A 27,107-nucleotide genomic window follows, 5' to 3' on the forward strand; every position below is an offset into this window, starting at 1 on the left:
ATCTGGGGTCAGCACAGGGAGGAGGAGATGTGTTCAGTGTGCATCTGGGGCCCCCACAGGGAAGAGCTGTGTTCAGTGTGCACCTGGGGCCCCCACAGGGAAGAGCTGTGTTCAGTGAACATCTGGGGCCCCCACAGGGAAGAGCTGTGTTCAGTGTGCCTCTGGGGTCAGCACAGGGAAGAGCTGTGTTCAGTGTGCATCTGGGGCCCCCACAGGGAAGAGCTGTGTTCAGTGTGCATCTGGGGTCAGCACAGGGAAGAGCTGTGTTCAGTGTGCATCTGGGGCCCCCACAGGGAAGAGCTGTGTTCAGTGTGCATCTGGGGTCAGCACAGGACTCTGCCTCATTCTTGTGCTTCAGTCTGTTCCCACCCCTCCCCCTGTGCCTTAGGTGTGAGGAGACTAGACTGCAGCCTGGTGTTGACTAGTCCAGGAGTTTGGACTAGAGATGTGGCTCAGTGGTGGAGCACTTGCCTGGCATGTGCCGGGCCCTGGGGTTCAGCAACACAGAACAGAACTATTAGCTAGGCCTGATGGCACACACCTGTAATCCCAGTCCTCTGGAGGTTGAGGCAGGAGGACTGGGGGGTTCAAAACTGCCCTGGACTATGCAGTGAGACCCTACCAGGGAAAAATATCTCCCAGAAAAGAGGGTCTCTCACAGTTCTGAGCTAGTGAAAACAGCCTGCACCCCTCTGTGTAGAATATGGGACCATCTCCAGAATGGATGTGAGACAGCTTGGGTGTTGGCAGCTCACCCACAGCACCTGCCCCGGCCTCACACCTGCTTCTGACTTCCTGTGGCAGGTGCCATCTTCGATTTCTTTCTCCCCAACCCCCAGAGACTGGTGTTCACGGGAAGGACAGACAGATAGGCGGGAAGTATTAGGGAGTCCGCCTCCCCAAAGAGAGACCTCATGGGGAGGCGTGGAAGCCTGGAACAAGTTCGAGTGTGCTGCACACGGTTTCCCAGGGTCCCCAGCCACTTGGCACTCTGGGTACCAAGAGCAGCCGCCCGCTCTTTCTCCCTTCCCTGGACCCACCCTCACTTTCCTACCACTCTTCCCTTCGTTGGCTCTCAAAATCAACAACTTGGTCTTTTGCATTACAACTGGGGAACCCCAGCTGAGGGAGGCTCATTCAGTTCTGTGTTCTGCCCTCAGACACACAGGTATAGAAGGGGCTGTCGAAAACATATCCAGGCTGTCTCCATTTCCAAGTTCTAAAGCACTCAATATTCTTAGACATCTTTGCAAAGCAACCATTTAATACACATGTCTGGGCTGTGGACTCAGATTGGAGGGAGACCATTGACGTAGCTGAGCACCAGGTAGGGCGTCCTGGCCAGTCGAGCATGAGAACAGCAGGGGACCCCTGACAAGGGCAGCAACAACGTGGCACCCAGCAGAAGGAAGAAGAGAAGCAGAAAGAAGAGGGTCAGGGGCCGCTTGGGTGCAGAAGCAGGGATCCTGAGAAGAGACAGAGCATTAAAAACAAGGGTGGAATGCCACCATGATCCCTCTTACCCGCACCCCAGCCCCATTCTCACCCATGATCCACCTCCAGCATCACATCTGGTGGACTGGGAGATGCTTGTCTCTTCTTGTCCTGAGGGTAGACAGCAGCCAGCAGTAGAATGAAAGGCAGCGACACTTAAGTGGGGACATTCTCTTTCTACTCTGGACCTCCAGGGCTAGCTTATTTCTCCTCCTTTCCTGGCACCCCTGAACCACACATGAACTTAATAGTGTGGTGGGTGTCTGTATTTGTCCTTTGTGCATCCATTGCCCTTTTCCTGATAATATTGGTGGGATGGTATGTGGGTGTGTGCATGCCTCCACACTCAGACCTTCAGGGTAGCGTTCAACTGATTTCTGTTTTCCCCTCTTCCATGATGGGGCATGTGACTCAGACCTGGCCAATCAGAGCAGTTCAGGGTGCAGCCTATGACCCAAGCTTGGCAGGTGAAGTCAGGCCCTGGACTTTGGCTACTGCTAGTAGGTCAGGGGTCACAGGGGTAGGTTAGAAAACCAGGGAAAAGGGACTGTAGCAGCTGGGGCTGGAGAAGAGGCCAAAAGACAGGGATTGAGCCCTGGTACATTTTTAGGTCCTGAATTCTTGGCATGTGTGTGGCAGTCAATATGGGTTGGGTCTCTTTTACTTGCCATCAACACCCCCTTGTGCTCCTAGCTCACCTGAGGCTTCCGGAGACGCCTTCGATGGTGAGCTGCTAAGTGTTTCCGGTGGCTGAGCCCCAACGTGAGCAGGTCCTGTGGGAAGAGAAAGGTTCGTGGTTCTTGGAAGACTGGTAGTATAGTTATGGAAGGGTCTGGAAGGAGATGCCACAGAGACGAAATTATGCGGGTACACCCAGATCTCATGAGAAAGACAGAGGGCAGAGCCAAAGAAACCAAGAGGAGAGAAACTTTACTTATTCATTCACTCAGCAAATATTTAATGAGTGTCTATTACACATCAGGTGCACTTCCAGGAGGCATGGTGAGGATGGAATTGGGCAAAATCCTGGTCCCTGTGGAGCCTAACAGTCTACCCAGAGAGGTAAAACATTAAAAGTAAATGTATCGTATCAAGCTGTGGTAAGGATATCAGGAAATAATGGTTGGAAATGCTAAGTTGGGTCACAAGAGCTCTCTGAAGAGGTGACACATAAGGAAACTGGGCTGAGAGGGGAGAGGTGAGCTGGGCATGCATCTTGTGCTTATGCGAGTGAGGCTGCTGGGTTTGGAGGAGGGTCAGGATTATGCCTGTGGCACACAGGAGAGCAGAATAAGAGGGCAAAGAGGAAGGAGAGCAAATGGGTCATAGAGACCAGGACAGACAGCACAAGAGAATCATGGTGACATTTGTGGTGGACATAGATAGGTGGGCATGCCGGGCATGCCTATAATCCCAGGATTTAGCATGAGGATCATGAGTTCAAGGCCAGCCTGTGCTGCATAGCATGAATCTGTCGAGAGAGAGAGAGAGAGAGAGAGAGAGAGAGAGACAGAGAGACAGAGAGACAGAGAGACAGAGACAGAGACAAGAGACAGAGAGAGAGAGAGGCTTAGAGGGGAGACAGAGCCAAGTCCTCCTTGAAAGGAAAGGCCATGCTAGAAGATACAGAGAGGTGCCCTATGGTGTCCAGCCAAGTAGAGGGTCTTTGAGGGGGGCTGATCTCACCTCAAGGCCCTGTCCGCTGCCCTGGGGTCCCCTGTAGCCACACAGCTCACAGGGAGCTCCTGGTACCCGAGATATCTTTTGCCCTGAGGGCCCAAGACCCCCAACATCCCCTGCTGGGTCCCATTCCAACTCTGCAGGAGTAGGGAGGGTACTGGGTGCCCAGGGCCCCCAGATTCCACCAGGTGCTGGCCCGTCTGAGTCTCCCTCAACTTCCAAGTCCCGGTCCAGGAGGTTGGCCTTCTCAAGCACCTGGAGCAGAGGACAGATGTCATGGGAGTTGGGGGATGAGGGCCTGGGCTGGGGACTACTGGGGCAGGGCCTACCAGGCTATAGCTGATCAGCTGGGTCTGCAGCTGCCAGAGCCGTTGGAAGATGGTGTCTCGGTGGGTTCCAAGGGCCCTCAGGACCCGCTCCAGAGAGGCCCAGACCCTGGGCTCACTCCTCTCTGCCAACCCCTCACCAAATGCCAGCAATGCATCCACACGCTCAGCTGCCCCTCGTAGCTCTGCCTGTAGGGCCTGAGACACATGGTTAGACACTCTCACACACATGACTGTGATACCAGACCCCCCGAAACCTGGAGTTATTTCCTCCTCCATGTCCTAGGCAGAAGTCAGAATATGTACTAAACCCACTTTCCACCCAGGAAGCTTGCACCCATGCCTACTCCCACTGGCCCCCCACTGCCCACCTGCAGCTGGACAATCCTGCTGTGGGCCAGTGTCCAAGATCCAAGGCCTTGTTCCAGGTCCTGTAGTTGGAAGCTCAACCCCAACAGACAAAGACGTAGGCTGTCCTGCTCAGTTTCTAGGACTTCCAGGCCAGAGACAGCATGCTGAAGATTACAGGGGTCCAAATCAGGGCCGGCGGCGAGCCAATGCAATGCCCTGTTCCCATGCAGGCTGCCGCCTTGTCCATGCTTCTTTGAAGCAATGCCCATCTCCAGGGCAGCACTGGAGCTGCCCCCACTCGGCAGCCTTTTACCCCAAGGTTGGAGACAACTAATTCAAGGTCTTCAGGATCTCAAGCCTTCAAGAAACCTCCTTATATGCGTCTAAACTGGGAGGGGTAATGGAGCAGAGAAACCCCCCCTCCCCCGAAAAGGAATGGGGCTGTACTAAGGCCGTTGATGAAATTATGATTTTCTACTTGGTAAAATACGGAAATATGCCAAGCTTGGAAATGGAGATACATACTTAAAATCCTAGCTCTCTGAGGCAAGAGAATGGAAGGTTCAAGGCCAGCCTAAGCTACATAGTGAAAGCCTGTCTCAAATGAGGTGGGGAAGCTGGCTCAGTGGATAAAGTGTTTTCTGTGAAGTGAGGGTGATGACCCGAGTCTGGATTCCCAGCACACAAAGAACCAAGCATGTGGCACTGCTCGGTAATGCCAGTGCTGGAGAGGTCGAGGCAGGCAGGTTCCTGGAGCTCACTGGCCAGACAACCAAGCCAAATGAGTGAGCTCCAGGTTCAGTGAGAGACCCTGTCTCAAAAGATATGGTGGAGAGTGACCGAGTGGCATTGACCCTCTGGCCTCCCCACATGCATGTGCACACACACACAATAAATACACAAGAAATTAAAAATAACTGAAATACTTCTATACTGGTTGGCAAATATCCTTACAGTGTCCCTTCCTCCACAGACACCAGCACCTCCTCAGAACCACCTTATCATTCCTAGAGCAAGAGGCAGATTCTAGGGAACAGGGAGGAAGTGGGCTGGCACAAAGGGCGTGGTCAGCTCACCTCGCAGCGCTTGCCCCCATCTTGATGCTCATGGGAAGAGGCCAGGGGTAGTCTTGGGGGCCCGGTGGCAGGCTCGGTGTCCTTCACTTCACCTGTGATGTGCTTAGGAGGGCTCAAGGAGGCCTGGGCCTGCTCTGACCTGAAGATAAGGAATGTTGTAGGGCCCTGGATGAGCCACTGTGCCTCCTTTTCTACCCAAACTCCATCCCCAGCTTCCTCCATGTCCGATTCAATCGTGGTCACACGTGGTCCTTCCCACCGTCCCCTCCTTGGAATCCCACCTGCTTGTCTCCTCTCCAGGCACAGGGCCGATGGTGCATCCAGTAACGTCCGGCTCCCTAGGAGCACCCAGGGGTTGGTTGAGGGGCTCTGAGGAGAATCCATGGCCAAGAGATGGGGACAGGGCCATGGCTGTGGATTTGGGGACAGTCAGGTGAGGATGTCCAGTCGGAGTCTCTTTCTCAGCCAGTTCCCCATGCTTCCTCAGCGGGACTTAGCCAAGCCTGAGGCTACTGAGAGGCCCAGGGGCCAGCCTAGCTCCACCCCTTCCAGGAGGAACCTGGACCCAAGAAACCTGATGCCTTGCGGAGGTACAGCACACTTTTAACTCTTTCCTCCCCAGCAGGAGAACCTAAACCTCCCAATAACAGCCCCCACGCTATCCCAAGGGGCTTTGAGATAGAAAACTTCACCCATCCCCTCAAACCCGTCTTCCTGTCACCTTCAGGGATCCATCCCATTGTCCAAGCACCTGGTAGCTAAAGCCTGTCATCTCAGACAGGAGGATCTCAAGGCCAGCCTGGGCAACCTATGAAGACCCTGTCTTGAAACTAAAAATCGAAATTGTTGCCAGGGGTTATAGTTTAGTTTTACAGATATACATATATATCCTAGCATCCAAGAAGCTCTGAGTTCCGTCCCCAGTAGTGAAGAGGGGGCGGGGGAGGAAGAAGGAAACCACAGCATCTGTTCCCACCTAGTAAAAAATCCAAAACAAGTAAAGGTATTTTTGGTTTATTTGGAATGGCATCTTCTCCATGGTTTCCATAGTTACTGGGAAAATAAATAACCCTGGACAGTCACCTCTACCCTAGGGTCCCAAGGTCACAGAACCGGCAGGACTCCGGTGGTCACTTGCTCAGCAGGAGGCTGGCACGCAGCACTCGAGGCACACGGCGAATGGTCAGGGAGACTCGGGTGCCACGCACCAGGTGGGCTCCGGGCAGCGCCAAGTGGCACGCGGCTGCATTGGGCGGCAGCGAGGTGGCATCCAACTCATCCACACGGGTGGCTGCGATGCCGTGGAGCAGGTGTGTGTAAGCTGTGCCCCGGAGCACCAGCAGGCTGCGAGCTTCCACCAGCAGCGAGGTGATGGGTTGTGGAGGCGGCCGGGGCTGCGGGAGCCAGTTGATGGTCAGTGGATATCCGGAGTTTGAAAAGTCAGCGGGTGTCAACAGTTGGTCAGGGGACAAGGGTCAGCAAGTCCCCAGGGGGGTGGAAGCTTTGGTGACCGAGGAGTGGTAACCTACAGGTTCTGGGAACAAAGCTATTGGGAAGGGAAGTCCTGTGTGTACGTGTGTCCAGTCCTTTGGGAGGAGACAGAGCCTACGCTGCAGATGGAGACATCGGGGGTCACTCCACTGTGGGAGCTTCAGCTGGCATCTGAGAGACTGGGACAGAAGTGGGCAGTCCCAGGGATCCATGCAGAGCTAAGCTGGGAGTGTCCTGCTGGAGCCAGGCTCTGGTAGAGGTTAAGGAACTGGGAGGGGGTGAAAAGAGGGAAGTGCAGGGAGGGGGCTGAGAAACAGCAGACCTGGGTGTTCAGGCGGAAATCCTACGAACACTGGGGTATCAGGAATGCATGCCTTCGGGGGTACAAGTCAGAGATAAGGGTGTTAGGTGTCCCCAACACAGTCATGCAATGGTGAATTAAGGAGAGTCTGGGGGTCACAGAGCATGCGACTAGAATAGCAAGACACCAATGTTAAGGTGCCCTGTACATACTATACAGTATGCTGGGACCAAACATGGGGGCCCAAACCTGTAACCCTAGCACTTAGGAGGGTGGAGCAGGAGGATAGCAAATGTGAGGCCAACCTGGGCTACATAAACTTTGTCTCAAAAATAAATAGTAATAATAAAAAAGTGTGTTGGAATACTGTGTTGAGCTGAAATGGTCTGTGAGAGTGTCATAGTCATCCATATCTTCAGGCATCCAATACCTCAGAGAAGTACTGGGTATCTGGCTATCATGGCAGCTGGAGCACCACACAAGCAGACTGACTGGGAATGAGCTGACTATCTGGGAGAAAGCAGGGCTACCCAACCAGGGGCAGGGGAACATGTCTGAGTGTCAGGAATACTCTGGAGACGGGTGGAATCAGACTGTCCTGGAGTATATGGGATGTCACATGTTGGGATGCCCCCAAATGCTCGAGACATTGTCTTAGGACCCACCTGTTCTATAGGAACATCATCCTCTGGCTGTCGAGGTTCATAGAAATCAAGGACAGTGTGGGAGCCCAGGCTGATGGTGCTGACGGTCGGATAGTACAGTGGTCCATCTTCATGAGGCTGGGGAGGAAAGGACTACCAGGCATGGCCAGGGCAGGAGCCTAGCTCACTCCGTTAAGTCAAAGCTGGGATAGGGAGGTAAGTGCCTAGGTGGGGTGTGTAGCTGCTCAGTGAGGGTAGGCAAACATTATGGTTACCCCTCCTAATGATTCAGAAATCTGGGAATTGGGATGAGGGTATGTGGTTACCATGATGCCCTCGCCAGGCAGATACTGGTTCACAAGGACATGGTTAGCTGGGAGACCCCCAAAAAGGCTGAGGTCAGACACTTTGTCCACGTAGCGCTGAAGCCATGGAGGAAGTCGCTCAGGGACCATTCCCCGGGGATGGGGGAGCCCACCTGCAGAGGGCAAAGGAGGCGTGAAGGGACTCAATCGAGGAGCCTTGGCATCTGGTACCCTCATTAGGGATATTCCAGTGGTTGGAAGCATCCCTACTCAGTTTTGGAGACTGCCACCAGATCTTTCCCACATTTTCTTCACAGCACTTGGCTCTTAGAGATACTCCCAACCACTCAGTCAAACCCTAATCCCTCAAGACCACCACCAAACCCTGAATCCTCCTGGCTCTGGGACCCCTGGAGCCCCTGGAGATAGCCCCACATATTTGGAAACCATTGGACCTCAGCCCTTCCAGGGCCGCATTCCCTAGCTAGGAACACTCACCCCAGTTCTGGAGCTTCCTCCCAGACAGCTGGGTCCACTTGGGCTTTGGGGCGTTGAAAACCTAGGAGGTGGGGAACAGGTTCTCAGGACTCCCCATGTATGCCGACACAAGGGCCTTCACATGGGGGTGGAAACAGGCTGTCTGGAGCTTGTTTGGAGGTTCCAGTTGGGGAGAGCAGCCATTCATATAACCCTGACTGAAGAATGGTCCTCCTCCATCAAGGAAGGTGGCTCTAGCAAGAGGTCAGCTCCGAGACGGATACTCATAAAGACATGGGAAAGCACAGAGACGCTTGCCTAGCCAGCCAATCAGCTGAATCAGCCTTGGCAACCAAGGGGTAACAGATGTTTTACCCAGAATGCACCCACAGCTGGAAATGGGATTCTTCTCTGGGTATGGCATGTTCCTAGAATTTTTTTTTTTTTTTATAAGGTCTCATGTATCCCAGACTGGCTTTGAAATCCCTACATAACTGAGCGTGACCTTGAATTCCTGACTTTCCTACACACCTACCTTCTCAGTGTTGGCATTACCAGCATGTGCCACCATACCCAACTTGGGCGATCACAACATAGAGAGAAGCTCTGAAACTTTATTGTTCCCAAGGCCTGGGCTATTCCTGTCAGGAATGTGATCTCAATAACACCCTTGTTTTAGAGGTTAGACTGGGCTATCTCAGTATACAGAATACGGGCTTCATAATTGTGTCCTTGAGCTGGTAGAGGTGTGCCTCAATGGTAGAGTGTGTGTCTAGCATGCAAAACCCCAGATCCCACACTGACACCCAGCAGGAACACACACACACACACACACACACACACACACACACACACACACACACACATCCTCCTTCCTAAGAATACATTTGGGTTTTCCTAAGCCTCTAAAGAAAGTTCTTTGTTTGTTTTGTTTGCTTTGCTTTGTTTTGTTCCAAACAAGAGCTCATTAGACAGGGCTGGAGAGATGGCTCAGTGGTTAAGAACACTGGCTGCTTTTGCAGAAGACTCGGGTTCACTTCCCAGCACCCACATGGTAGCTCACAACCATCTGTAACTCCAGTTTCAGGGGATATGACAGGTCTTCTAGCCTCCTCGGGCACTCCACAGAGGCAGTGCACATACATACATGCAAACACTCATACACATGAAAATTTTTTAAAACTCTAAAACATAAGTCCTGAAATTTGGGATCCTCCTGCCTCAGCCTCCCAGTGCTGGGATTACAAGTATGTGTCACTACACCTGGCTGAGAAAGCTTTCAGACAGACCTAGCAATGGCTGGACGAGGAACAGAAGCATGAGGGTGCTAAGGCCCTCTCCTTGCCAGGGTTTTCACTGAGGTTTCAGGGCTCTCACACGGGGCTGAGGGTTGGAGAGGAACATGGCAAGCGGGGAAAGATGGACGAGAAGGGCGCTGGGGTCACCTGTCGAAGCAAATACTCCTCCTCTTCCTTGGAGATGAAGTCGGGGACGTAGTAGATTAGAGGAGGTGCCTATAACGGAAGACTGCCCTTAGGACAGCGGTTCTCAACCTGGGGGGTCTCGACCCCTTGGAGTCAAATGATCCTTTCCCAGTGATCACCAAAGACCACAGGAAAACACAGAGATTTACATTATGATTCACGACAGTAGCAAAACTACAGTTATGAAGTAGCAGTGACATGATTTTCTGGTTGGGGGTCACCACAGCATGAAGAACTGTAGTAAAGGATCGCAGCATTAGGAAGGTTGAGAACCACTGCCTTAGGATGTGGTGATTTGCCCAACACGACCCTATCATGACTGAGCAACCTTCCTTTTGGGAGAGGAACTTGGGGTGGCCTCAGAGAGTCCAGGACCTCAATTCAAGGAGCCTGTGACCCTGGGGGTTGGAGGTGGGCATAGAGCTAGGCTCAGGAGAGATGGCGCAGTCCCAACCAACAGACCCGGGAGTCAGTCTCACTCCACCCCACCTCACACCCTTCTGCCCCCACATTCCTCCTCTAGAGCCCCGGTCCTGACAACCTGCTCCACCCTGAATGGCTCCAGTGCGGGGACCCTGGCGTCCTGCTCCTCCATGGTTACCAACTCCTTGTGTGCCATCCTGTGGGGAGGGGTGGACACCCTTAAGTGCCTAAGCCCCCTATCTGTGACCAGCCTTCCTTCCACCTCATCAGAGGCTAGACCTCCTATATACTTTAGTCTTCAAAACTAGAGTCCTCAGTGTCTCAAAAGCCACCCAATGAGCACTGCCCCCGAACCCCAGTCCTGCTATCAGTAGGCAGCACATTCCTCCAAGACTCTGTCCACCGACGCCCACCCATACATGAATCTTCCCGAGCCTCACAGGGAACACTCTCTGCGCCCACACAGGAAGCCGTTCTCGAGAGCTCCACCCGGGCCCCGGAACTCTGCGACTGTGAGCATAGGTACCCTGGAGTGTAAGGACCCTCCTGTCACCTCAGCCCCTTGGGATCTCTCTTTCTGAACATCCCTGCTCCCCTACTCTGAGCTTTCTCAGACTTGTCAATTCCAGCCTCCTCTATCTCTCCACTCGGGACCCTCTCCGACTCCCTTGCCGAGCGCCCCCTTCACTTCAGCACCCCGGACCTGAGCCAGACTGCCAAGGCTTCTTCCCCCGCCGAACCTCTCAGACCCCAGCCTCTGAGTGTTAGGATTCCACACTCTGAGCTCCCTTAGGTCCCCACTTTCAGCCCTTTGGACACTCACCTCTACAGACCCTGACACCCCCCACCCCCACCCCCCAAAAAAAAACCCAAAACAAAAAAACCTGACCGTCCAGTGTCTCCTCCAATTTCCAGATTCAACACCCTCCCGCTCGCCCGCCCCCCAGCCACTTCCGCCCCGTAATACTGACGCAGAGGTTTTAGACCACTGAGCACACTCAAGCACCTACGGGCCCGCCCTCCAGCCAATCGACGCTCTCACTCGGTGGCGGCCACCCGCGCTCAGGGATAGGCTGCGTCCTGCACTCAGGGACGGGACTTGGTCTGGTTCCTACCAATTAGGACTCCAGAGCCGAGCAGACGCACAAAGCCGACCCTGATGAGAACCGCAGTGAGGGAGACCCCAGGGAAGGAACCAGAAGCCCTTGTTTTCTGCAGGTCAAGCCGTCGCTTCTATGCCATTGACGCAGGGAAACGACGTTCAAGGAAGGCCTTCTTCCCGCACCCTTCCCCAGCAAGGGCGCAGGGTCAGTGCAGTGAACCCCCAGTGACCTGACACCAGAAGGCCATAGAAACGTCTTTATTGAAGAGGACAGGAGTCATGCTGAGTTTGGGGGCATGCAGTGAAGGGGCAGTCGTGAGCTGTCCTTGGTGATCAGGGCCCCAGGTCTGCTCGGGACCCATGGGGCCTTCAGGTTCTCCCTCAGGCTGTTGGTCTGGCCCAGTTACTGTGAGGTCCTTTGGGGCCAATGACTCAGATGTAGTGTCTTGGATCTGTGACCGGAAGGTAGATTGAAATAGGGACTCCAAGACTTGGGGTCCTGTCAGAGCACTGGGGCCCTGCACAAATTAGAAATCAGAGATTTGGGACTTGGGGGTTCCCTTGAGGCTGGGGCCCGTCGAATTTGGAGTTTGGGAGATCAGAAGATCCATGGACTAAGGGCATTGGAGTCCTCTATTCTTGTTTCAAGATGGGACTTCCTGTTTGGGGTCTCCTGGAGCCTGGGAGTCAGGTTTGAGATGTCCTGGAAGCCTGGGATGTTCTAGCAACAGGTTCCTTCCTCCCAGTCCTAAGGACCTTGTGGTTGGGGGTTTCCTGAGTTTGGGATTGGAGTCTTAAATTTGGGATTCCCTGGGGATTTGAAGATTCTGTGACTTGGGTAGGGGGAGTTCTGGGAATTAGAAATTTGGGGTTTTCTAGGGATTGTAGGATTTGGAGGCATTGGGAATTGGGGATATATCTATATATATATTCTCTGGAATTTGAACTCCCCGGAGTTCTAGAATGGGGGTCTCCAAATTTGGGGATTCCCCCAAAGGGGGAAGTTATTACTTTTAAAAAATAGAGAATTTTCTGGGAGCCTTGGCCAGCACAGGGACTGTGGGCCATGTGGGGGTGGGCTTCATACAAGGCACTGGGGGTTTTTCAAGGGTGCAGAGGGCAGGAAGACTTGGTGTCCTGTAACCCATGCTTCCAGGACTGTTTTGGTGTTTGTAAATTGGGGGTGACTGGGCTGATTCAGGGGGTGTCTTCTTCAGGGGTGATAACAGGGTCTTGTGAATGGAGGGAGTCTCTGATAAGGAGAATAGCGTATAAGGGCTTTCAGGTGACCTCGGGGTCACAACATCTTGAGGAGACTGATGTTAAATGGGATGTGGCCGGCTATTCTGGAGGTATGACCTATGCTTAAGGAGAATGGGGAGGGGTCTTCATTCGTGGGGCTCTGATCCACTGGTGAGGAACTCAAGAATGTCCTGTGTGGAGAGGGCCAGCATCACTTGGGTGATGTGGAAATCTGTTTATTGGGGGAAATCTGCTCTGAGGGGTAGGGGGCAGGGACTAGCCTGAAGGTGCTACTCAGGGAATCTCTTTTGGGGTAACATGAGGTCTGTATTTGGGGAGTTGTCATGGGAGATCTGTTAACAATGGGACCTCAGTAATCGAGGGCTGGCTAACGGGGTTTCTATTCTGGAGGTGTCACTGGGAATCTCTATCTTGGGGTGACTGGGGGCTCCTTGTGTCAGGAGATGCTAGAGGGGACTCTGTCTCTTTGTTGGGTGTCCAGGGCCTCTAGGACTGCATCTCCGCCCTCAGCATCCAGGGAAACCAGCAGCAGAAGAGTAATCTGAAAGAGGGGCAGGGGCACAGGTCACACAGGGGCACAGGGGTGGGGACACTTGGCTCCCTCATCCACTCCTGTGTCTGGCACTCTGCCTCTGACTGTACCTTTTTAGGCTTGTGCTGTGTGTGTGTGTGTGTGGGGGGGGGGTTCTCTGCTTCCTTCAGCTGAAGTCTCAGAAGTCAGTCAAGCCCTCCATTCTAAAGATGCCCCCCCCTCTCTCTCCTCTCACCCCTGGCCCTGCCTTCATTGTTTTTGTGAGACAGGGTCTCACTGTGTACCCTGGGCTGGTCTCAAACTGAGGGCAATCTTTCTGCCTCAACCTCCACACTGCTGCATGCACTCTATAAAGCTGGCATGGTGTTGGGGTTTTTTGTTTGTTTGATTTTTGTTTTTTTGAGACAGGGTTTCTCTGTGTAGCCCTGGCTGTCCTGGAACTTGCTCTGTAGAACAGGCTGGCCTCGAACTCACAGAGATGCACCTGCCTCTGCCTCTCTAGTGCTGGGATTAGAGGCATGCGCCACCACCGTTTGACATTTTTTTAAGTGGGTTTTATGAGGCGGTGTCTCACTGTGTAGTCCAGGGTGTCATGGAATTCTTGACCCCTTGCCCTCTGGGTGTGGGATTATAGGCATGCACTACCACATCCAGTTTACTCACAACTTTACTTCCATTTCCAACTCAAATAGGGCCTTGGACACCCGTGGCCAGTGGCCTTGCAGATGTCTCTAACACTCTGCTAGATGGTTTGCCACGCACCTGGAGATGGAGTTCTCTGATGCAATATCCTTTGGGGTCCGGACCGTTGTGAAGGTGCGTTTGGGCTGTGTCACTAGAGAGGAAAGCAAGGTCTCAAGCGAGGTGACAGTCGACTTCTGTGTGTTACCAACACACATGTCCCACTCTGTCAGTCACCTATCAGTGGCTCCAGGCTTTGCCTGGATTCCTTCATTTTCAATATGCATCTGGACCTCTTATTAATATTTGGCCTCCACCAATAATTATCCATGCCTCCAATATGCCCATTGAATCCCACACCCTCAATGACTGCCTTGGGCTTTCTGAAATGGTCTCACTGTAGTTGATGTTGGTCTTAAATTCACGATCCTTCTATCTCAACACCATGAATGTTGGTCTTACGGATTTTCTTTCTTTCTTTTTTTTTGCATTGGCACTTTGCCTACATGTCTGTCTGTGTCAGGTCCCCTGGAACTGGAGTTGCAGACAGTTATGAGCTGCCATGTCGGTGCTGGGAATTGAACCCAGGTCCTCTAGAAGAGCAGCCAGTGCTTTTCACCACTGAGCCATCTCTCCAGCCCCACAGATAGTTTTGTTTTCTCAATGCTAAGGATGGAACCCAGGGCCTTATGCATGCTGAGCCATACCCTACCCCCAACCCCTCACTGGGAGCTTCTAAGCAATTGCTCTGCCACTGAGCCACACCCCAGCCCCTCAATGGGAGATTCTAGGCAGGGTCTCTACCACTGAGCCACACCCCAGCCCCTCACTGGGGGATTCTAGGCAGGGGCTCTACTACTGAGCCACACCCCAGCCCCTCACTGGGGATTCTAGGCAGGTGCTCTACCACTGAGCCACACCCCAGCCCCTCACTGGGGATTCTAGGCAGGTGCTCTACCACTGAGTCACACCCCAGCCCCTCATTGGGGGATTCTAGGCAGGTACTCTACCACTGAGCCACACCCCAGCTCTTCACTGGGGGATTCTAGGCAGGTGCCCTACCACTGAGCCACACCCCAGCCCCTCACTGGGGGATTCTAGGCAGGTGCTCTACCACTGAGCCACACCCCAGCCCCTCACTGGGGGATTCTAGGCAGGTACTCTACCACTGAGCCACACCCCAGCCCCTCACTGGGGGATGCTAGGCAGGGGCTCTACCACTGAGCCACACCCCAGCCCCTCACTGGGGGATGCTAGGCAGGGGCTCTACCACTGAGCCACACCCCAGCCCCTCACTGGGGGATGCTAGGCAGGGGCTCTACCACTGAGCCACACCCCAGCCCCTCACTGGGGGATTCTAGGCAGGTACTCTACCACTGAGCCACACCCCAGCCCCTCACTGGGGGATGCTAGGCAGGGGCTCTACCACTGAGCCACACCCCAGCCCTTCACTGGGGGACTCGAGGCAGGTGTTTCACAGCTAAACTATATTCCAAACCCTCATAGCCTTGTTAACCTCCCTGTATCTACCCTACCTACCTTCCTTGGGACCCTGTCTCATATTTTTCTGGGCCACATGTATCAAATTAAATGCTAGCGATCGTCACTAACATACCTGAGAGCCTACAGCCTTCCCCCATCCCCACACCCCAGCCCCCAACTCACTTGTTACTTGATGCACTTTTTTGGCTCCCACACTGTCTCCAGGGGGATCGGTGGATCCACCAATCCTGGGGAGACACAGAAAATTCAGAGCCATGAAGGGCTAGGAGCTGAACCTCAGAGAGCCCACAGAAAAGAGCTGTAGTATGAGAACCAGCCATGTTGGCCTGCCAGTCCAAGCGAGGCCATCTGAGGGAGGACATGGGCTCTAGGTGGTTTCCTGAGCTGAGGGGCAGAGCGAGGCTCACCTCTGGATGCGAGAGGCTGGCGCAAAGACCCCATGTCGCGGGGCGCAGGTAAAGTACCGAACACCAAACACAGAGCCGTCGTGCTTGCCGGTGGGCTGGTCCAGCTCGATGCCATACCAGTAACCTGCGGCAGGGTGTATTCAGTGCTGAGGATGGAACCCAGAACCTTACACATCTGAGCCACACCCCGGCCCACGCTCCCACCCTCACCTGGAGCAAAGTCAGTCTTCCCGTAGAAGCGCACAATCCCCTGCTTCTGGCCCGCCACAAGGACTTGGTCTCCAACTTCAGCCTTGGCCCCTTCACGCTGGCTGCCCAGAGATGGGGAAGATGGGGACTTCTTCTTCCCTGGGAATGGAAGGCAAATACATTCAGACCAAAGGAAAACCTGAGGTAGAAGTCAGGAGCCCCCAAATTTCCCTTTGAAAATGCAGGGAAGGGAGCTGGAGGTGCGGCTCAGGAGAACAGCACTTGCTTAGCATATGCCAAGTCCTGAATGCAATTCTCAGCATGACCAAAAACTAAAAGGAGTTGAAGGCAGTGGTGTACATCTATGGTCCCAGGACTCAGAAGACTGATACAAGACTACCTGAGTCACCGTATTTGAGACCAGCCTATGCGACTCAGTGGGATCTCATGTCAAAAGTAAGTTAAGTAGGGTAGAGCTCAGCTCAAGTATGAAAATGTGAGTTTGGATCCCCAGCACCCACGTGAAAAGCCAGGTGCAGTGGTAGGCACTGAGGAGGCGGAGAGAGGCAGGTCCCTGGAGTTTGTGTGCTGGCCAGCATAGCCAAATATATGATCTTCAGGTTCACTGAAGAGAGAAAGTGGAAGCCGGGCAGTGGGGGTACATGTCTTTAATCCCGGCACTCAGGAGGCAGAGGCAGGCGGGTTTCCACACAAGCATGCACACATGTATGAGAGCACCTGCCAACACTTGTGTATGTATGTATGTATGTATGTATGTATACACACACACACACATCAGATGAAGTTGAATTTTAGTCTGAGAGTGCCTCTATTCACAAAAGCCAGAAAAACTTCTGGAGTAGTAACCCCTAGAGACAGGTTCTCCCTTAAAATTGGGAACAGTCTTTGGGCCTGAGAGGAACCTAAGTCTCAGGAGGCTGGGAACCACAGAGGTCCTCCCAAAAGCTGGGTTGGGCCAGTGGTGAGCCAAAGGAGAAACCACTGAAGTGGGGAATCAGCTCATTCTCTACAGCTGGAGTGGAGGAAGGACAGAATCACAGAGCTGAGCTCCCCACGTGATGTCCCCAAGGCTGGCTCTTCCCACTCCTATGACTACCCACTTCTGACCTTTGTGTTCCCTCCGGCCTTTGCCAGTTACACGGGAGAAGTCCATCCGGGGAGTCCGGGGTGTGGAAGTAACGGATGACGGGGGTGCGTCCACTGCCTTGGAGATCTTGGACACAGAAGCAAAGAGACCTAGGGAGGAGGCAGAGCCTGGGTTTGGCACTGTCCAAGCCAAAGGAGACCCTCTCCCTTGGCTGTGTCCCCACCCCACCCTTTCCCCAGGCAGCATCATCCCAAGAACTGAGCATACCCCACCCACCATCCCAGGTCCCCGTTAGACACTGACCTTGCTTGGGAGGGCAAATGAAATACCGGACACCCCCGACACTGCCATCGTTCTTGCCCTCCGGTTCATCCAGCTCCACACCCACCCACTGGCCACTGGCGAACTCCGTGGTCCCGCAGAAGCGCAGTGTGCCAGTCTGGGGAGACAAGGGTGGCATGACTTGGACAGGGGCCTTGGAGACCATAGTGAACTACTTACATACGGACAGCATGGCAGGGTGGATGCAGGAAGCCAGGTTCAGTTCTCAGTTCTGACACCACCACTACTAGCTACGTAACTGCGTCTCTTCATGCCTCGGTGTCCTTCTCCACCAAATGGGAACAAAGAATTGTATCCACTTGATAAAGATGCTTGGGGGGGTTGGGAGGGATATAGAACCCAATGGTAGAGTGCTTGTCCACTATGCACAAAGCCCTGGGTTTCCTCCCCAGTGCCATAAGCAAAAACTACTGTCATGTAACTGCCCTGCTACCTCAGTGAATAGTCAAGCCACGGGCGACATTCAAGTAAAAACTGATGCCAGGTCTGGTGACTCATGCCTGCAACCCCAGCCCTTGAGGCTGAGGCAGAGGGACAGCAGCAAGCTCCAGTCCAGCCGAGGCTACAGCGAGACCCTGCCTCAGTTAAGGTGTCATCCCCCACACACACCTTGAGCTAGGGCTGGGCCTCTTGAGCCTCCTGCCTTGGTCTCCCCCAGTGCTGGGGTTTCAGGCCTATGACATCATGCCTGGCTTAAGGGTAGGGGAGGGAACATTTTAACACATAAGGATGCTGGAGAGATGGCTCAGTGGTTAGAGCACTTGCTCTTCTTTAAGACGACAGTTTGGTTCCCAGCACCCATATCAGGAGGCTCACAACCACCTATGACTACCTCCAGGGGACCCAACACCCTCTTCTGAACTCTCTGGGCACGGCACTCATGTGTACACACTTAAAAACATACGTACACACATAACTGTTTTAAATGCTTAGCTACAGGGAATCCTCAGTGATGGGTGGTCTCTACAATCCTGTGAGGGTCCCTCCCTTTCATGCACTTTGTGTCTGTCTCTGAGTCAGGGTTTCAGGCGGCCCAGGCGGGCCTTGCTAGGATGGCAGGCACGGGCCACCACACACAGCATTCGTTTTCTCTCTGTAGTGCCCGTGTGTGGAACAAGCACTCTACCACTGAGCTACAACCCTGGCCCTCACTCCTAGCCATGAGCTCCTTGTCTATAGAATGGGCTCATTAAAAGTGGAGACATAGCCGGGCAGAGGTGGTGCACACCTTTACTCCCAGCACTCGGGAGGCAGAGGCAGGCAGGGCTCTGTGAGTTCGAGGCCAGGCTGGTCTATGCAGAGAATTCTGGGACAGTCAGGGCTATAGAGAGAGACCATGTCTCAAAAAATAAATGTTGATAGTAGTGGTAGTGGTAGTATGTGAGATCATGCCTGTATGCTTGTAAATGATGTCTTATGAGGGGCGCACATGGCATGTCACGTGTGCAAGTCAGAAGGTAACTTCCTGGAATCAGTTCTACCTTTACAAGGGTTCTGGGGTTTGAACTCAGGTTGCCAGGCCTTCATGGCAAGCGTCTTTACCACTGCCATCTCATGGCCCCAGGAGCTTTGGCTTGGGAAACAAAACGTGACTTACATAGTTTCTCACCGAACAAAAACAAAATCTCAATTCCTTCTAGAGCCCCGCGGTCTGATGTGACCCAGCCCCTTCTAGCCTCTCTCATCCGTAATTCCTCTGCTCACACTGCTCCTTCCTATCTCCTGGTCACACTTGCTGCGAGCTACGTTCTCGGCTTGGACATCACCTCCTCCGGGAAGCCTTCTCAGAACACTCCTGCTAAAACCTCTCTTGCCTCCAGCCAGAGACAGTTTCCTAAATCCAGGCACCAAATGTTTTCCACAGTCCTTGCTGCCCCTGGAAATGGCCTTAACCACAGCGCTGCTTTGCCGTCTCTATTCCAGTACCAGCAGAACTCCGTGAGACCAGAGCTGGAGTTGACACAACCCTCTGTCCTAAAGAACAGTTGGGCTCAGCAAGAGGAACAGCAGGAAGATGGATGAAAGCTGAGATGCCTGGATGGAGGCTGGCTTCCTCTGCCTCTCCCCACCCCCACCCCCACTTGTTTCTGCTTCTCTTCTCCCAGGCCCCGTCTTCCAGGCGGACCTCCCCCTGGCGCTCTCCAGCCCATAAGGTACCAGTTAAAGCCTTGACTTTGCACCTGAGGGTGAAGTAGCCCACACACCTTCCGGGGGGGGGGGGGGCGGGGAGCCACAGGTGTGCGGAGCTATGTAATCACTGTTTCGGCTGTGACTGCATTGGGCTGTCACTGTCAGGGGACAGGTCTGTCACCTTGCAAGAGTCAGAGCTCGGCAGAGGGTACAGGACAAAGGGAGTATGTGGATATCAACTTCTAGAATAAAGTGCAGTGTGACTGCCCGGGGCAGTCTGTGTGCAGCCCATGCACCCAGGTCTGGGCGATGAGGAAGCTGAGTCCACCCCACTCCCCACCCAGCCCCCTGACCTTCTGGCCGTCTAGCAGCACTCGGTCTCCTAGGCGCAGGCCCAGCGCACTGAGCATGAGATTGCCTGGGACGTTGTCATAGTTGGGTAGTGTGACTTTGGGAAGGGTGCAAGACAGTGGTACAGCCTCTTCCAGCAGTGTCCGCAGCTCCTTGGCCACCAGTGCCGCCTCTGCCTTGTCAAGGGACATGTCCATAGGGTCTGGGACCACTTCCGCCGGTACCTGTCCCTTTCGATTCTGTGGGTCAAAGAGAACAGAGGGAATAGGGACTAAATGAGACAAGCCCTCTTCGATACCACACTTTAGACCCCCTTGGGTAAAGCAGAAGTTATGCTAGGTTACACCTCAGGCCAACTTGGGAGTAAGAAGAAATGGGGCATAAAGACACAGACGTGGCCCAGGTGCCCACATCTTCCAGGTCTACAGAGGGAGTTCCAAAGCTCAAAACTCAAAACTCAAAAAAAAAAAAAGAAATGTTAGGGGGAGGCACACTGTTAGTCCCAGCACTTGTGAAGTAGAGGCAGGCAGATCTCTGAGGGTCTGAGGCCAGCCTGGTCTAGAGAGAGTTTCAGGGCAGCCTGGGCTACATAGTGAGATCTATATCAAAAACAACAAATAAAGATTCAGGCTCCGCCTCCAAGGCTCCGAGACATGTTACATCACCAATTCTGGTCAACCAGACTGAAAGAAAGGAACAAGCCACCCTCTCCACACAGCACATCCTGGGCAAATCTTTCGATCCCCACCTCAGATTCTCCATTGTAAAACAGGGCTTATCATAAAGAGAAGTGACCCGTTCCATAACGAACATTACGTGGATGCTGGCTGTGATTTCATTTGTTAAATGTGAAGGGAAGAGGACGGCGGGAGGGAGGAGATAAAGGGTGGCGGCAGTACCCTCAGCGCTGGGTTGGCACCATGCTCCAGTAAACATTTGGCTGCACCCAGGCACAGATTTGAGGCAGCGATGTGCAGAGCTGAGCCATGGTTGAAGTCACTGCACGTGGAGTTCACCACTAGGAAGTGGACAGGAGAGTACTGAGTGAGGGCCCTCCTGCAGCATCTGCGTGGAGCCCCACCCCCAGCTCCGGGCTCCCGTCTCTAGGCAGCACTCATCTTGCCCACCCTGCCCTTCCATTCCGTTGTCCTCCTGTCCACCCCCATCAAGGCACTCCCCAGTCCCCCACCCCCTCCCCTGCCTCCCGTACTCCTCTAGTCCTTGCTTCCTGTTTGAATCACTTCTCCCTTCAAGATCAGGCCTCAGTCCTTATCCTCTCTTCTTGGGTCTTCTCCCCTTACTCAGATCCTGGCCCCCACACTCTCCAAACCCTGGGCACCCCAGGCCCCACCCCCTCCCAGCCAGGCTCCGCCTCCTCACCCCTAGGCCTTGCCCCCTTCAGCAGCACACGCACAAGGTCTGGTACATCGAAATAGGCTGCGTAGTGAAGCGCGTTCATGTTGGTCCAGCGGCTGCGCAGGGTCACATCGGCGCCCAGCGCCAGCAGCTGCTGTGACAGACGCACCGCCGCTGCAGGGTCTCCTGCAAAAGAGCCAGGGTCAGCTTGGAAGCTGTTCTCTAGTACATGCGCCAACGTGTGGGGAGGGACTCCGGGTTCTGGACTTCGGGTTCTTGGATTTGGGCTCCAGGTGCGCTCTTGGGGCCCCCAGTCATTGCTGGTTTTGAGGGTATCAGCACCGGGAACCTAGGTTTTGGGGCCGGGGTCTCACCGACTCCATGGGCCCCAGCTTTGCACGCATAATGGAGTAATGTCATGTCAGTGAGTCCGTCGCGGTCATTCACGTGGCAGCCACGCCGCAGAATCTGTGAGCACCAGATGCAAACACAGGATTACCCAAACCTGGAGGAACCACATCTCCTCCTCCCCAGTCTCCCAAAGCGTTCCTACCTCATTGCCGATGACGTCTATCTTGTGCTGCACTTGGGGCACCCACTGGCGAACAATGGCGAACAGCTCTGGAATGGTGGTCTTCGGGTCAAACAGAATTTCCTGGCACGCAGGGTCATTGGGGTCGAAGAAGGTGAAAGCTGGAGAAAGAAGCTCAGAGTCACCCCAGGCAAGCTGACTCCCCTTTGCATCCCGAGGGAAGGAGACTCTAGATCCAGAGTCTCAAAGACAGGGTTGGTGGCAACAGGCCACAGCCAACCCACAGGTGTCTTCTGGAAGACCAGCAGGTTTCAACATAAAGAGATCACTCAATGATTAACATATAGACATCCAATGTCTTGAGAAATCAGACAATCGGGTGATTCCACTCTCTGAAACAAGAGTGGCTGCAGGTTCAGCACCTTCTTCACATCTGCATGTTCAAGGCTCTGGGCCCTTAGTTACCCAGTCTAACTATGGGCGTAGTGAGCTGGGTGAGGTAGCACATGTAGGGCATCTCAGCACTCAGCAATCGGCAAAGTCGGGACGATTGGGAATCTGAGGTCAACATGGACTGACTGACTACATGGAGAATTCCAGGTCAGCCTGAGCTACACGGCAAGAACCTGTCTCCAAATCCAGGAGACACAGCTCAGTGGCAGACTGCTTGCTTAGCACGCACAAGGCCCTGAATTCAGTCCTCACCACATGTACAAATAAAATAGACACAGCCAGACTGGAGAGATGGCTCAGGGGTTAAGAGCACTGGTTGCTCTTCCAGAGGTCCTGAGTTCAAGTCCCAGCACCCACATTGTGGCTCACAACCATCTGTAATGAGATCTGGCACCTTCTTCTGTATACCTAATAATAATAATAATAATAATAATAATAATAATAATAATAATAGACACAGCCTAGTCAAGTTTCCAGAGGAGGAAATTCTTCCTTTAAAAGCCAGGCCAGAGCTTGTTGGTGGTGGCACACGCCTTTAGTCTCAGCACTTGGGAGGCAGAGGCAAGCAGATCTCTGTAAATTCAAGGCCAGCCTGATCTACAGATCGAGTTGCACGGCAGCCAGGGCTACACAAAGAAACCCTGTCTGGAGCCAGGCGGTGGTGGCACTCGCCTTTAATCACTCGGGAGGCAGAGGCAGGCAGATCTCTGTGAGTTTGAGGCCAGCCTGGGCTACAGAGCGAGTTCCAGGAAAGGCGCAAAGCTACACAGAGAAACCCTGTCTCGAAAAACTAAAAAAATAAAAATAAATAAATAAAAGCCTGTATGGGAAAATCAAAACAAATGAATGAACAAATGCCAGGCCAGACATGTACCACATGTATGGAGCACTGGAGAGGCAGAAGTGGATATAGATCTGTGAGTTCTAGGACAGCCTAGTCTGAACAAACAAGTTCTAGGCCAGCCAGGACCACACAGAGGGACCCCTGTCTTAAATAATTCAGAAGTCTTGGGTTTTGTTTGTTTGTTTTGAAACCCAAAATTTCAAGTTCTGAAGCTGGGTAGATGACTCAGTGGTTAAGACTGAATGCTGCTCTTGCAGAGGACTTGAGTTCAGTTCCCAGCACCCATGTCACATGGTTCACAACTGCCTGTCACTCTAGGTCTAGGGCGATGACACCTCTGGGCTTCTCTGGCACCTGCACTCATGTGTGTATACCCACAGACACACATGCACATACATAATTTAAAAAAATAATAAGGCCAGGTGGTGATGGTGCACGCCTTTTATCCCAGCACCTGGGAGGCAGAGGCAGGCAGATCTCTGTGATTTCAAAGCCAGCCGAGTCTACAGAGTGAGTTCCAGGACAGCCAGAGCTGTTAGACAGAGAAACCCTGTCTCAAAAAAACAAAGAAGAAGAAGGAGGAGGAGGAGAAGAAGAAGAAGAAGTACTAATAAAATAATAAATCTTTAAAAATGTAAATTGTGTAGCATATACCAAATGGAGCCATGAATGAACAGGCTCTGATCTGAGGCCAGTTAGGGCAGTGCTAATGGATCTTGATCTTCTATGTTGAGATGCCGGTAAGTGTTGCTCTCGGTGGCACTCAGCAGGGGCCTCAGCATGTGCTGAATGGATGAGTAAATGAAGACTGCATCCCACACAGTGCAGAGAAGTGACCCGTGCACAGTGAGTCAGGAATCCGTCGCCATTCACTAACGTCCCAGCCTTTCCTGGCTCAGACCCTTTCTCTGGCTCCCATCCCTTTCACAGTACCGCCCGAAGTCCTCCCCGCGGGGCACACGGCTCTGCACAATCTGGCCCCTCTAAAGTCTGCACCTTCCCTCTCCCTTAGTCCCCTTCAGCCAACTGACTTCTGTCCCTCCAGCGTGCCAAGCAAATTCTTGTCCCTCTGCACTTGCTGCTGTCCCTCGGCCCTGCAGAAGGCTTTGCAAATCTTTGCAAATGTCACCTCTACAGAGAGGCCTCCTCACATCGCCCATCTACACCGCTACCCTCCCCTCCTGGGTGTGCTGTCTATTATGTGCGCGTTCCCCAAACATGGTGTGTATGCTCCTGCCTCGCTGTTTCTTCCTCTACCTTACTCTCTTTCTTCCTCTCTTCTTCCTTCGTCCCTCTGCTGAGGATGGAATCCAAGGTCTTGAGCTACGAAAGCACTCCGCCCAAACCACACCCCAGGCCCTTCTCGTCTGTGTTTTCTTTCTCTCCCATTTTCACTTGTCACCGTCACTGGGATGTAAACACGGGGTTCCTGTCCTGCCTTCCTTATGCCTCTGTCCCCACGGCTGCGTGTGCTGACATTATACCTACGGCACACAGCACCTAGCATGCAGGAAAGGCCTAATGGGTCTCTTAGGAAGTAATGTATGAGCTGGACAAACAAATGCCCCCATAGCTTTCTCTCTGGAATAAGCCACATTTCCAGATCCCTTGTTCTAAGCAGGATTACCAGCCTAGGCGCTGTGACTTCCAGCCAGATCCAGTTGGATTTTTAAAGATTTCCTGGTTTCCTAGGGTGGACACTCCCACTATACCCCAAACCCCCAGATAATAGTGTGTGTGTGTGGCTCTGTGTACACGCATATGGAGAGCATGCACTGTGGAAAACAGAGGTTGACAGCGAGTGTCTTCCTCAATTGGTCACCTTAGTTTTTAGATAGATAGGGTCTCTTATGGAACCTGGAGCTCACTGATTGTCTAGACGGGACAGACGTCCTGGGTATCCTCCTGCCTCTGTCTCCTCAGCACCAGGATTACAGACACCAGCAGCCATGCCCAGCTTTTTATGTGTGTTGGGGACCCAGCTCCTCATGGTGCATGGCAAAGATTTCATCAACTGAGCCATCTCGCCAGCTAATAACCTTTTTGTTTTTCTAATTAGACTGACGTTTGTCCCCCTGATCTACCTCTGGCAGGTGACATGTCCACAGGCAATCCCTCCTGGCCCGTTCTAGCGCTGCCAGCTCTGAACCCAGTACTAGTGTCTGGATCTCACAGCTACTAGCAATTCCCAGTCAACACCAGCCCCGGCTGGGCCCCATCTCTCTAATCAGAAGCCAGCAGGATCTTTTAGACTGCCAATCAAGAGCCGGTGAGACGGCTCTGCTGGTAAGGGCTGGAGCTTGTCACCAAGCCTGATGGCCTGAGTTCCATCCCCGGGACTCACGTGGCGGAAGGCGAGAACTGACTGCTGAAATGTGTCCCCTGACTACCACACACACGCTGTGGCACACACGTGCAAACACACACACCAAATCAATTAAAATGTAATGATGAGACTGTCCATTGCACCTGCCACTTCTCACTTTCAGATTACACACACTGTTCTCTCCTTTCACACTCAAAATGCAGGACAAGTCCTTGGTGTGGCCTTTAAGTCCCTTCCAGATCTGTTCCTTGGTAATAGTTCACCTCCATTCTGATCGCCCCCTAAATGCAGTTTTGTGGTCTTCCATTCCAAACTCATTTCTGCCTCTGGGCCCTGCACTTACTTTTCTTGAACTGGAACTATTTCTCCAGGTTGCTTACAGCTGGTTCCTCCTCAGTCTTTGGACCTCAGTCTGCAACACACATCATCAGAAAGACCCAGCCCAACTCCCCGAGTCTGGGAGACTCTGCTGGGAGTCTCTCCGAGACTTCTGCTGGAAGTCTCAGCCTTTCGGAAGGTAATGTGTTGGGTCTCTTTGAGAGCAAGGCTCATGCCTGGATCCTCATGATGAAGCCGGAGATATTCAGTCCTCCATGAATGATAAGACGCTCCGTTTCTCAAGCTGCTCTCGGCTCCTACCTCATGCCCTTCTACCTCAGATCCTTTATTCCTGTGCTTCAGGATCCTGCAGCCGCCTCCCCCCAAATCCAAACTGGGTCTTCCCCACATGGTACCTCCTAAGGGGAACCTTGTCTCTAAAAGCTCTTGCAGCACTCTGTTCTTGACAAAATCAATCTCATTGTCTCCTGTAACTTCATATTTAGACTCATTTGTGTGGCTATGATTGGGGCCTGGGAGTTCTCTCAGCAAAGCCTTAGGAGAACTGTGCTCTGTGCTGCAGCCCCAGTTTCTGGCATAAGTTAGGTTCACAGGAGCTCCCATACAATGTTTGTTGAATGACTAAATGATTGAGTTGGTATGTCACAAATGGAAGACTAGGATTTTTCCAGCCCCATTCTCCAATAGATGAGTGTAATTAGTGAAGGGGAGCGGTCTTAAAGGCTCTGCAACTAACACTTCCGTGGACTACCTTCAGCATGCCTCCACCTCCACCATCAACACAGTGCAGCCAAGCCACCATCACCTAAAGCTCCATACCAGATTCCAGGGTGGGGACAGTGCTTACCGTAGTCCTTGGGGAGTGGGGCAGGTGCTGAGGGGTGCACAACAGGCTTCTGCCGGCGCTCCTGGGTGGGGCTGGGGGGTTCTGGGACCAGTTCATCCTCTTCCTCCTCCTCTTCTTCCTCCCCTCGGGGTGGAGGGGCCATTGGAGCAGGATCTGTCTTAGTCATGGTCCTCGATAGCCCTGGGGGGCCTGAGCAAAGTTGGGGGGTGGCCTGGAGGCAAATCCTGAAAATAGAGGTCAGCTAGAGATAGCGCCCCACAGCTCAGGGGGTCCAAGCCCACAGAAGCTCCAAGAACCCCGGGTGGCCCCCTAGTCTCCAGCTCTGGATTTGGCAGCCACAGGGATCCCCATTACTCATTTGAAGGCCCGGAGATATGCGCCTCAAAGCCTGCCACCTCCCTCAGGCCCAGCCTCCCATTCTTCTCTTCGGGTGCCAGGCCCCTGGGTCTCGGCCGCCCCCTCCCGGGGTTTGTTTATCTAGGGATGCAGGATGCTTCGCCCCTCCCCTTCTCACCAGCCTCCCATCTTACCTCGGATGGCGGGGGTTGGAGAGAAAGGCTGGGACTGAGGAGACTGCCGGAGTAACGGGGTGTCAGTGTCGGGGGACGAGATGGGGGAGGAGAGGGAGACAGAGAGAAGGGGACGAGGCCCAGACGCTGGCTGGGGGTTGGGGGATAGAGAAGGAGGGGCGCTGGCGGAGCATGCGCAGTGACTAGACGCGGGGGGGGGGGGGGAGCGGGGGGGGGGGGA

General features: G+C 53.4%; 3 protein-coding genes across 8 annotated transcripts; all 3 read right to left on the reverse strand.

Annotated features, from left to right (window-relative positions):
* Positions 1–1,244: 1,244 nt before the first annotated feature.
* Syne4 (spectrin repeat containing nuclear envelope family member 4) lies at positions 1,245–5,421 on the reverse strand. 3 transcript variants are annotated; one of them, XM_052761892.1, is made up of 8 exons: positions 5,209–5,421; positions 4,928–5,066; positions 3,872–4,015; positions 3,504–3,698; positions 3,181–3,429; positions 2,193–2,267; positions 1,547–1,605; positions 1,245–1,466 (listed from the first exon to the last, which is right to left on the reverse strand). In XM_052761892.1, exons 1-8 carry the CDS (start codon positions 5,334–5,336, stop codon positions 1,289–1,291), a joined length of 1,167 nt encoding a protein of 388 aa, XP_052617852.1. In that variant the 5' UTR covers positions 5,337–5,421; the 3' UTR covers positions 1,245–1,288. The 3 variants fall into 3 exon arrangements, with proteins under 3 accessions (XP_052617852.1, XP_052617853.1, XP_052617851.1); XM_052761893.1 differs by lacking the exon at positions 3,181–3,429; XM_052761891.1 differs by having other exon boundaries at positions 4,928–5,320.
* Positions 5,422–5,925: 504 nt separating this feature from the next.
* Positions 5,926–10,981, reverse strand: Alkbh6 (alkB homolog 6). 4 transcript variants are annotated; one of them, XM_052761915.1, is made up of 7 exons: positions 10,942–10,972; positions 10,171–10,249; positions 9,591–9,659; positions 8,167–8,227; positions 7,690–7,841; positions 7,385–7,501; positions 5,926–6,321 (listed from the first exon to the last, which is right to left on the reverse strand). In XM_052761915.1, the coding sequence occupies exons 2-7, from the start codon at positions 10,246–10,248 to the stop codon at positions 6,058–6,060; spliced, it is 741 nt and encodes a 246-aa protein (XP_052617875.1). In that variant the 5' UTR covers position 10,249; positions 10,942–10,972; the 3' UTR covers positions 5,926–6,057. The 4 variants fall into 4 exon arrangements, with proteins under 4 accessions (XP_052617875.1, XP_052617877.1, XP_052617876.1 ...); XM_052761917.1 differs by lacking the exon at positions 10,171–10,249 and having other exon boundaries at positions 10,942–10,981; XM_052761916.1 differs by lacking the exons at positions 9,591–9,659; positions 10,942–10,972 and having other exon boundaries at positions 10,171–10,882.
* Positions 10,982–11,396: 415 nt separating this feature from the next.
* Positions 11,397–27,022, reverse strand: Clip3 (CAP-Gly domain containing linker protein 3). Its single transcript, XM_052761864.1, has 14 exons — positions 26,888–27,022; positions 26,358–26,581; positions 21,570–21,709; positions 21,391–21,484; positions 21,041–21,202; positions 20,560–20,678; positions 19,663–19,899; positions 17,141–17,276; positions 16,858–16,986; positions 15,751–15,888; positions 15,541–15,664; positions 15,296–15,360; positions 13,712–13,784; positions 11,397–12,958 (listed from the first exon to the last, which is right to left on the reverse strand). The coding sequence occupies exons 2-14, from the start codon at positions 26,521–26,523 to the stop codon at positions 12,904–12,906; spliced, it is 1,638 nt and encodes a 545-aa protein (XP_052617824.1). The 5' UTR covers positions 26,524–26,581; positions 26,888–27,022; the 3' UTR covers positions 11,397–12,903.
* Between the last annotated feature and the right edge of the window lie 85 nt (positions 27,023–27,107).

Source organism: Peromyscus californicus, unplaced genomic scaffold, assembly GCF_007827085.1.
Source record: "Peromyscus californicus insignis strain IS unplaced genomic scaffold, ASM782708v3 Scaffold_4__1_contigs__length_199733344, whole genome shotgun sequence".
NCBI classification, from domain to species: Eukaryota; Metazoa; Chordata; class Mammalia; order Rodentia; family Cricetidae; genus Peromyscus; species Peromyscus californicus.